The sequence below is a fragment of the Pleurodeles waltl genome, chromosome 12 (assembly GCF_031143425.1).
Source record: "Pleurodeles waltl isolate 20211129_DDA chromosome 12, aPleWal1.hap1.20221129, whole genome shotgun sequence".
In the NCBI taxonomy this organism is placed as follows: domain Eukaryota; kingdom Metazoa; phylum Chordata; class Amphibia; order Caudata; family Salamandridae; genus Pleurodeles; species Pleurodeles waltl.
Window position 1 is genome coordinate 492,118,551 of NC_090451.1, and position 11,300 is coordinate 492,129,850.

The 11,300-nt window shown below is 43.5% G+C and overlaps 1 protein-coding gene across 1 annotated transcript in view; it reads right to left on the minus strand.

Annotated features, from left to right (window-relative positions):
- Positions 1 to 7,610, minus strand: part of NAE1 (NEDD8 activating enzyme E1 subunit 1) — a 308,399-nt gene extending 300,789 nt beyond the window's left edge. The window contains exon 1 of the mRNA XM_069217198.1: positions 7,486 to 7,610. Within this exon, the coding sequence (XP_069073299.1) occupies positions 7,486 to 7,535 (50 nt within the window). The 5' untranslated portion in view covers positions 7,536 to 7,610. The remainder of the gene's footprint in view (positions 1 to 7,485) is intronic.
- Positions 7,611 to 11,300: the final 3,690 nt, after the last annotated feature.

The window sequence follows — 11,300 nt, forward strand, 5'->3', positions numbered from 1 at the left end:
TGGTCATGCAATGCCTCACCACATGCGCATTAAAACAAAATTGCCCTCTGCATAGAGTTATATTTGATAGGATGAAGTTCTCCAGGCCGACGGCAAAAACATTTGGAGCTTGTCGGCCATGTCACGTAAGCATGTCACCAGTCTTTTTGGAAGCTATCTATAAAGCTGCACTCTTGCAACCATTTATGCCAACTGTTACCACTACACTGTGAATTTTAAGTGATTGTGATTTATTGTGATCTGTACTCCGTGCTGTGTGCCTTAGTATCAATTCTAAGTAAATCCATGACTTGCAAAAGCCTAGCATTCCTGCCACAAAAGACAAAAACATGTTAAATGTGCAAACGTACACACAATATGCATTTTTGCAGAGAGACGCGATCTTTAGCTTTTTGAGACCAGAAACAGATTTGGGGCCAGGACAGTTGAAAATGAAAACCTAAGTGTTCCATCTTTTTAGAAATATCAGCTAACTTCGAGATCACGCTGCGAAAAAAGAGGAAAAAGTAGTCCACAAACCAGACGGAAAACAGCGAACTTCGTATGTTTTCAGTACTTGGTCGCTGAGCTTGAGGAGGGCCAACCACCGGAAAAGGCATGACGTACGCATGCCTTCCACTAATCAATCAATCAAGGATTTATAGAGAGCACTAATCACCCGTTAGGGTCTCAAGGCGCTGGGGGGGAGCTACTGGTCGTAGAGCCATGTCTTGAGGCGTTTCCTGAATGTCAAGAGGTCTTGGGTCTGGCAAAGGTGGAGAGGTAAAGAGTTCCAGGTCTTGGCGGCTAGGTGAGAGAAGGATCTTCCTCCGGCGGTGGTACGGCGGATGCGGGGGATGGAGGCGAGGGCGAGGCTGGCGGAGCGAAAATTGCGGGTGGGGGTGTGGAAGGTGAGTCTGTTGTTGAGGTAGGCTGGGCCTGTGTTGTGGAGGGCCTTGTGTGCGTGGATGAGGAGTTTGAAGGTGAACCTCTGATACTGGTAGCCAGTGAAGGTCCCAGGGGTGGGGGGGAAATGTGGTCACGGAGTGGGATGTCCAGAATGAGGCAGGTGGATGCGTTCTGGATTCTATGCAGTTTTGTTTGGAGTTTGGTTGTTACTCCTGCATATAGGGCGTTTCTGTAGCCCAATCGACTGCTGACCAGGGCGTGGGTGACGGTTATCCTGGTTTCGACGGGAATCCACTTGAAGATTTTGAGGAGCATGCGAAGAGTGGATGGCATTGACCTGCTGAGTCATGCTGAGTGTGGATTCCAAGATGAAGCCTAGGTTGCGTGCGTGGGTGGGCCACAAGGAGTCATTCCAAGTTGAGGGGTTGGTGCCAAAGATGAGGATTTCTGTCTTGTCTGTGTTTAAACTTGAGGTGGCTTGATTCCATCCAGCTGGCGATGGCGTGAAGTCAGTTGTGGAGGTTGTTCTTTGCAGTTGTAGGGTCTTTCGTGAGGGAGAGGATGAGCTGAGTATCATCTGCGTAGGAAACTATGTTGATGTGGAGGGTTCGTGCGATGTTGGCGAGGGGGGCCATTTAACGTTGAAGAGCGTGGGGCTGAGCGAAAATCCTTGAGGAACGCCACAGATGATTCTGGAGGCTTCTGACAGGAAGGGTGGGAGGCGGACTCTCTGGGTTCTGCCTGAGAGAAGTGACGAGCTCCAGTCGAGTGCCTTGACGCGGATTCCAGCGTTGTGGAGGCGTGTGCGGAGAGTGTGATGACATACCGTGTCGAAAGCTGCGGAGAGGTCCAGGAGAATGAGTGCTGCTGTTTCTCCTTCATCGAGCATGGTCCTAATGTCGTCTGTGGCAGCAATGAGTGCAGTCTCAGTGCTGTGGTTTCTGCGGAATCCGGACTGGGAGGTGTCGAGTACCTTGCAGTCAGGAAATGCAATTACCATTGACTTCAAGTCAATAATAACCACGTACAATTTTTAAAAAAAGCACCTCAAGATGCTTTTTTCAAGTGCAATATGGCAAAACATGCCCCTTGGGTATATGTATGCTCTACATGTGCACTACTCTTTTTAGGATGCACCAAGAAGGGGCTTTTGCCCATAGCCATCCTTGGTTTTACATTTCCCAAATAGGAAATCGCTATTTGGGAAATGCAAAACCGGCCTATTGTCTCACATAGCAGGGATTTCTTATTTGCGATTTCCTAATAGCGATTTATACTTTGTAGGAATCACTATTAGGAAATCTGTATCTTTGTACATAGCATTTTGCATTTCCTAAATAGCTATTTCTATGAAGTCGCTATTTAGGAAATTCATAACCGTATTTTAGTACATCTGGCCACAAACGAATCAGGACAAGGAAGGCGGACTAGGGCGATTAGGAGCAGGAGAATAAGGACAAGAGGGGCAAGGATCAAGGGGGGCAAGAACCAAGAGGCCAGGAGTAGAACCAGAAGGAACAGGACCTGGAGAAGAACCAACGTTAAAAGGACCAGGTCAAAGAAAACTGAGGGGCAAGGACCAAGACATCATTTCACACGTTAGCCAGATTTCAATGGAATCTACTCCTGGAAATCCAAGGCTTGGGACCCACAACTAACTTCATAACTGTTATTCACCCACTGACCAAATTCCACAAGGACATAAAAAATCCAACCAAACCACTCGGATTGTTGCAACCAAGGCTCCACTAAATGCAACTCTGCAGGCCACAGGAAATTACTTCCGAAACTATACAGTATAAACATACCACATCCAAAACCTGCACTTGTTCCCTTGAGAAAAACAGAGTACATACGTAATATACAAGGTGACCTCACCATTGCTGCCCCCATCAACTCTTTCACATCCAAAAAATAAAAGTCTTCATGGAAGCTGAATGTGAGAAGGAAATTTACCTTAAGAGTTGAAACTTCGGAACTCAAATCAACACAAGGTTTCTACAATCTTTTTCTGAATTGGTATCAGTCTCAATCTCTACCATTGACCTCACAGATTCAGTCAAACCTTCTATCTTTTAGTACATAGTTCAAAAAGTCTTCATTTGCTCAGCATCAATTTCCTGCCCAATTTATCTCTAACCCTTGCTAAAAGTTGTATCCCCATTACTCTCCAGATCATCTTAAGAATTCTGGCATGTGCAATCATTTTACTGTGGATGCGTGTTACAATGTTTTAAAGTACACACATTTTCCAACAAATGTGTTAGCCTTGACATCCCCAATCCTCGTGCTTGCTTAAAATGCAGTCTGCTTGTGAACAATTAAACCAGAAAACCTTTACTATCCTGGTTCACTTCTTGCCAATTTTTTTGGGGGGAAACTATGTATAAAAATTCCATAGGTTGTTGGTCGTGGAGTCTGCACGTACTGACACTGCCCCTAGTTTACAAGTACCTACAGGAAAGGTTTTCCTTCTCAGTATTAGCTAAAAAAACATATGAAAATTGAAATAACAATGCCTATCACTCACAACCACAATTTGAATATGTGGCAGGGTAGAAAAATTGTGGGATTCGGCCGGATCCCACATGCTGCAGCTGTTCTTGAGCCAGATCAGAAACCATGGCTAGTTCCAGCAATTCTTTCCATCAGTATTCAGACCCCAGATTAGAGCTGCGATAAAGAGTACACATCTGCAGTGTATGTCACATTAGCCTGGATAGGTTGCATCAAGGACAAATGCGCGATCAATGCTTTTTGTCCACTTGGTGTCCTCACGAAGAGCAGCTGGTGCTCATACCAAGTAAAGATGGTGTCTCACACCTTTCTGATTAGGAGTAACTAAGGAACGCTCGGGAGCAGACAAAACTAAAATTAAGGTATTTGCAGACTTTCCAATTCTCAGTATTTATGTGGATATTCAAGCCTATTCATGTTTGGTAAGAATGTCTACTTTTTCAAGAATTATAACCCTATATAAAGCACAGATTACAAACTGATTTGTTGTCAATTAAGTGTTTAGCACAACTCCTGAAAAATTACTTTATCAACTACTGAATGACAAAAGGCATTGTTAAAACCTGCATGATTTCAAATATATGCCTTGAAGTTACATGGAACTATCTGAAGTGGGCGCGTTGCTCACTCAGCTACTTTCAAACGATGTTAACAAGTAACCTTCAGGTAAGAAATGGATTTCTGCTGCAAGATTTTTAACCCACTGATCTAGCATATAAAATAAAACTCTGTGACGTACAAGTTGAAGTCTCAGAGGCAAGCACTTTTAACCGTTAGTGCTATTTTATGATGCTTTAAACCTGTGAGCAGAGATGGCCCACATACATATCAAGCAAATGCATTAACCACTAGAGTTAACTTACTGCTATAGTCACTGTTATACCCTCAAACGTGCTGGCTGCACCACTATTTCCAGCTCAGGTGTTGTAGCCCAAGGTTTTTTTTATTGTATGGATCCACAAAGAAAAGGGAGTAGTTTTAAGAGGGGTCATTAGTGAGATTCCTTTTTCTGTACTCCATGTCCTTAATCACTGAACATAACAATCTTGAAGCTGTTTGAAATTAAAAGGACAGACAAATACTTGAGTGTCAGGCTTTGAAGTCATACTTGGCTAACCTAACCAGGGGTGGAGGGAGAGCTTTGCAGGGGAGGACCTGGATCACCAGCACACCGACAAAGGGGTGGGCACATTAGCATAAAGACCTGGATCATCAGTAGGACAGGATGACTGGTATCAAGAGGGCTACGAAGATAGGATCATGAGAGCCAAAACCAAGAGAACCAACAGGACCAGAAGGACAAGGGATTACGGACCAGTGCCAGAAGGACCAAGAACAGGACATGAAGACCACTGGGCAAAGCACCCTGAGGGCTGACACCAGGATGAGAAGCATCAAGGGTATGGGAACCAATCCAAGAACTGACAGGTCCTGGACAAAGATGATCAAGGATACAAACAAGACCTGGAAAAGGACTACAACTAACAAGACCAGTAGGGACAGGACGAAAAGTATTAGGTAGGCACAAAGATAAGTGCCAGGATGAGCAGGACTCGGAAAAGCATGAGGGCCTGTGTCAGGATCAGTAGGCAAGAGGATTAGGTCTAGGAGAGCCCGGAATAGAAAAAAGATGATGACTGATTACAGTCCCAGTATGTCGCTGGACAACTATGAACAAGAGATAAGGGATCATGGTGAACAGAAGGACCAACGGCCAGATGTACAAAGTCCTCTTGCATTTCTTAACAGGCCAAATTGCAATTTCGACCCCTTAAGAAAAGTAAAACAGCCTTTTCCTATGAACAAAGGCCTTTAGGGAGTCGCAAATAGGGACTTCCTATTTGCAATTTCTTGGCACATGTACAAACCATTTCGTAAATGTAAAATGAGCATTCAGGTAATGAGCATTCAGGAAATGCAATTACCATTGACTTCAAGTCAATAATAACCACGTACAATTAAAAAAAAGCACCTCAAGATGCTTTTTTTAAGTGCAATAGGGCAAAACATGCCCCTTGGGTATATGTATGCTCTACATGTGCACCACTCTTTTTAGGATGCACCAAGAGGGGGCTTTTGCCCATAGCCATCCTTGGTTTTACATTTCCCAAATAGGAAATCGCTATTTGGGAAATGCAAAACCGGCCTATTGTCTCACACAGCATGGGATTTCTTATTTGCGATTTCCTAATAGCGATTTATACTTTGTAGGAATCACTATTAGGAAATCTGTATCTTTGTACATAGCATTTTGCATTTCCTAAATAGCGACTTCTATGAAGTCGCTATTTAGGAAATTCAAAACTGCATTTTAGTACATCTGGCCCCAAACGAATCAGGACAAGGAAGGCGGACTAGGGCGATTAGGAGCAGGAGAATAAGGACAAGAGGGGCAAGGATTAAGGGGGGCAAGAATCAAGAAGGCCAGGAGTAAAACCAGAAGGAACAGGACCTGGAGAAGAACCAACATTATAAGGACCAGGTCAAAGAAAAACTGAGGGGCAAGGACCAAGACGATCAGGACGAGGAGGATCTCTTCAGGACCAGAACCTGGCAGGATCAAGATCAGAGGAAGGAAGACCAGGCAGCTGAGAAGTAGGACCAGGAAGTAAGTCAGGAGGTTGCGGAAGAGTATCTGGATGAGGAACAGGAGGATCAAGAAAAGAAGCGTGACAAGTAAACTGAAGATTTGAACTAGGGCCAGAGGAGGACTAGGAATATTGGGAAGAAATGAAGAAGCAGGACTAGGAGCATGGTAACAATGATGAGAAGGGAAATGGTCTGTTGGGGAGGAAGAAAAGTGCCAGGAAAACAAGACCGAGGTGAGGGCGACGACTGAAAGACTTAGGAATAGGACAAGACCGGCAGAAGGAAGAGGGGGTAAAAAGAGGATTATGAGGAAAGCAGAAGGAACAGCATGAGAGTTATAATACCGAGGAGCAGAAAGGACCAGAACATGGAGAAGGATACTTCAGGGCTCAGGAGAGAATTAGATGAGGAGGAAGAGGGTCACAGGGCTGGGGAATATGACCAAGAGGATGAAAAGAAAAACCTGGACCAAGAATACCAAGGGAAGGGAACCTGGAGAAGCAGGATGAATAGGGGCAAGAGGGCTACGTAGAGAAAGATCAAGAAGAACAAGAACCAGGATGAATAGAGCCGGGAGGGCTAAGAACAGGAAGATCAAGATTAGGAAACAAGACCCACAGGAGAAATAAAGCATTTGGGGAAGACAAGAACACTGAAGAAGAAACAGAACAAGGTCACACCCTTAAAACGAGGCCACATCTCTTTTTGATGAGTAAGTTTTTGTTCTTAGACTACCATCCTTTTACAGACCCCCTCAACTTTTTTAGACCACGTGACGCGGTGTCAACCGCTTCAACTCAAAATGCAGTCTGTAATTAAGTAAGACAAACCAGAACGGCTATCATATCACATTTGTCTGTGTTTCCTATATCCTCTGGGCACAATATGCCGAAAATAATGCACAGGCAGACTGTCATTGGTTTCACCTCTCAAGGGTCGCCCCCTTTCAGGGGCACCGAATTTAGGGCATCCCATTGAAACACATTCCATTTCCTGCACTCAAATGTGTTTTCATTGCAATGTTTAATATCTATTTCTAGTATGCAATGTGGAAAACCTTCCAATCTGCCACACAAATAGATGTGTAAGCATTAGCAAGTTTTTGCTTGACATCCTTGGACCAAATGTCTCCCTTTAATGCCCGATGGTAGCTTTTCTACCCTCTTCCACCAGCCACACTGAGACCCTCCTCCGTTCTCTCCTTTGAACTACGTGTCCAACACCGAGAATCCTAAAATCAAACACTAAGAGTTCCCCTGCAAATAAGTCGTGGGACAGGTCGTTTCTCTTTCTAGGACATTAAGAGGTACTGTCCTCTCAGTACGTATGAATGGGGAGCTCTGTCTATCCCGTACCGCGAAACGAGCTGCTTCGCTGAAAGCCAGATCCTATTTGTCACAGATAGTTCTTTCTTTGCATCTATATACCTACTCCTCTACATGATCAAAACTCTGCTTATCCCCGTGTGTTGTGCCAGGTGAATTGTTGTACCTGAGCTGCCGGTCATATTTCTGTTCTTTTAACGTTCTGCCCTGCGCCATGACTGTACGGGAATCCAATTCGCTTATTTGCCGGGAGTCGCGTCACGTGACGTACACAGCACCAGAGTTCACTTGCGCAAGCGCCGTTTTCATTTGATGCCTCGGCTGAGGCTTCGCCAACGGAAGGAGCTCTTCTATTGGTCAGGGCGTTTTAGATTCAGATTAGTTTAGTATGGCAGGTAATCTAAATTAATGTTACGTATGAAAGTGCGCTACTTCTTGTTTGCGTATGCTATGTAGAAGAACTACCTAGAATATGGAGAGAAACAGCTTGAACACGATGGTATTCGCCTGCTTTATAAATTAGGCTCTCCTTACCCGGAAGTACACAATGATACCCGGAACTAGGAGAGCAGCTAGGGTTGCCAACTTTGGAACTGGGCAAGGAAGTTCGAGTCTCTTGTTCAGCTTTAATGTCCTGTCATTCCTGGCAAACCACATAAACTCCCAGTGTCCAAAAAAATAGGAATTTGACCTCGTGTAATGTAATTGAAGCTCATGGAAAGCGCTCCTTTGTTTTCGGAGTGAGTTCCCTATATATAAAATCACAAAAATAAAAGTAACTTCAAATATAGAGGAGGTGCCGTTGGATTGTATAAAAAACAGGTACTTGGTAAAGTTTCTATAAGGAAATACATTTAAAAGGAAACCTGTGCATATTAACCAAAGCTGCCAAGTTTTCACTATGCTTGCGTTTGACATTTCCATTATTTCAGGTTGGCGATGTGTGACGTTTCATGGTCACACTTGGGACACTTTGTATGTAATGTTATCCCTCATTAGTGACGTAATAATGCTGAATCTATAGTGAGAAACTTCATAAATCTGTCCTTTGTTATTTTACGTTACAGATATGCAGTCAAGGATACTTGAAATGAACATTTTATATAACAGCACATTGCCTCATTGAGCGAAGTACTCTTCAATAACATGAAAATTACATGTGGCCTATTTAGGTCAGCGCCTACCAGACCGCGCAGCCGTCTGTTTCTTAAAGACATCTTGGGGACATTCAGAAAGCTTCCCTGGGAATGCATTAAACCCATTCCTTACCATTGCCTTTGTGGTTTGTAACTGCAATTTTCTGGCTGGCTGTTTGTTGGCTTTATTTGTTTTAGGCTGCCCAGTGTGTTTGGCCCTCCAAAGGAGTAAGACTGTCTCAACTATCTCTCCTTGTATTCTTCCAAGAGTGCTCCTTTCTAAAAAAAAATCTTTTAATTTCGTTCTTGTCACATTTCCTGTGCTTTCACCAACAGAGGTCAAATGTCAGGCTCTGTGTTCGAAGCTTGGTGTTTACTTTTCCTTTCTCAGACTTCAAAGTGAGTGGATTTATGTGACAATCTTGCTGGATACAGGGAGTAGGAAAAGAGGTTTTCCTAGCACAGTAACATTTAAACGAACTGTGCAAGTATTTTAAAATATATCGGAATTATGGGCGCACAAATGAAGCATGTTTTTTGTTGCTTCTGAAGTGTGTTGGAAACATACTTTAATATGATCAAAACAATTCAATACACTAGGTGGTACCATTTCCGTTATTGTTTTTACGCTATATAGTTCTATTAGTAAAACTCTCTGTGCAAATGTAATGGTCTTTTCAGTTGAAAATGTGTTATCTGTAATGACAGTGTGCTGCTACTCCATGCATACTCCACTCTACTCTGCACTTCTCCACACCACTGCACTTTACTCTGCACCACTCCACTTTACACCACTCCATACCACTGAACTCTGTGCCACTGTACTCTACTCAGCTCTGCACAGCTCCACTCTATGTCACTGCAGTCTATACCACTTGACTTTATGCCACTGAACTCTACAATGCAACATTCTTATCTACAACACTGCATTGTACGCCACAGAATCCTACGTCACAGTTCTCTGTGCCACTGTACTCTGCAACACTATGCCAGTGCACTCCAAACTAGTCCACTCTACTTTGTCACTCTATGCCACTCTACTCATTGTCGCTCCAAAACATGACATTTTATGCCACTCCACCCTGCAACACTCTACTCCACTCTTTGCCATACCACCCTACGTCACCGTATGCCACTCTCCTCTATGCCACTGACTTTTAGCCATGCTGAAAAGCAACCACGCTGGTGTAAAATATGGCTAAAACACATTGCTAGAGCCAGTAGCTCAAGACCTATTGACCTAATGGCTTTGCCAACATTTGTTTTGAAAGCCAACCCACAGTAAAATAGCTGTAGCCCTTAAGAGCTTCTTCAGAGAACACATACCTTAAAGAACATACTATGTACATTCCAACATGTAGAAAGTTTCTAGTTTATATTTGATAATGACTTACTTTATTACCTTCCCACATAATATACCAAGCAGTTTGTCATCTAAAATAGTAAATGACTTGCTGCTTATTGATGCAGCATCGCTGATGACAAACAGGACACAATCTACAGCAGAGAGATGAATCAGCTCAACACCATGTGTTTCCAGTTCCATTCTGGTTCTAGATGCTGCCATTATAGTCATGGTAGGACACAGCCTTAATTATTCAGCAGGCAGCCAAAATTATGTCTGGCATGGGTAGGGTTGCCACCTGACTGGTTTTCTACCAGCACCACTGGAATTTGTTGCTCTCCCTCTCTCTTAGAAAAGTGACAACCCTAGGCACAGCCTCCAGTCCATGTCACGAGCATTGTCAGGGTTGCACCTGAGTGGTGCCACTTGTCTGCTTTGGTGGCAGACGTAGCAGGGAAAACAAGCATTTGCAATGCAATGGGTCTTGCGCTTGCTCGAGTTAGAGCTATTAGCATTGTAAACTTCTAACGGGACTTTTCTTGCCACATAAACTGAAAATATTTTTGAACCAAGGCTGCGTGCCCGGAAATTAATACATCTCCTTTCCTGCGAGCAAAGAATCAATGCACCACCTCTCATGCCTATAAGGAACCAACGCATTGCATCTCCTGCGAGGAAAGAATTGATGCATCACCTCCCCTGCGCAGTAAGGAAATGACTCATCGCTTTGCTCATCCGCACCTCACCTCCCTCGAGGCCCACATCATCTTTGTTTTTGACGCATCCCAGGTACTTTGTGCTAAAAAGATACAACCATTGATTCCTAGGCATGAAGACTCATTGAAACGTTTAAAAAGTGATATCTTGACTTGTGTATGTTGGATATTTGTCATCATGGTCTTGTTTTATTCAGATAAATATTGGCAATTTTTCTAAACCAGTGTGGAGTACTTTTGTGGTGTTTACACTGTGTTACTGTGTGTGTGTTTACTTATCCTTACTAGAGTAAGGGACCCTCCGTGGACTGGATGGAAACCACTGCCAACTAGAAACCTAATTTCTAACAATTGTATTCACTTATTTATTAATAGTATTTACATAGTGTCGACCTAGCCACATGGGCCGCAAAGCCAGGTTTCCAGGCCCATGCGTGATGTGCTGCACTAGGCTGTCCATTACATCATTTTGCAAATAGAAAGGGGGAGATTTTGAAATAAAATCGCGGAACCTAACTTTCCTCATTGATGTACACTGAAACAAAGGCAATTTTAGGAACGAGACAGCTAAAATAAAGGAATTTTAGGCTTAAAAACGGTGAGTCTTCTGCCCGAATCGGGTCCTTTGGCATGAATGACAGACCAAGTGTTTTCTTTGATTTCTGTAACTAATAGTCTTGCTCGTTCCAGTACAAAACAGGACTATAAATGCAGAATTCAATGGAAAAAAACCTGGAATGGAGCAGAACATTAAGCATGGACCTGAGAAATGTGGCTGGTATGC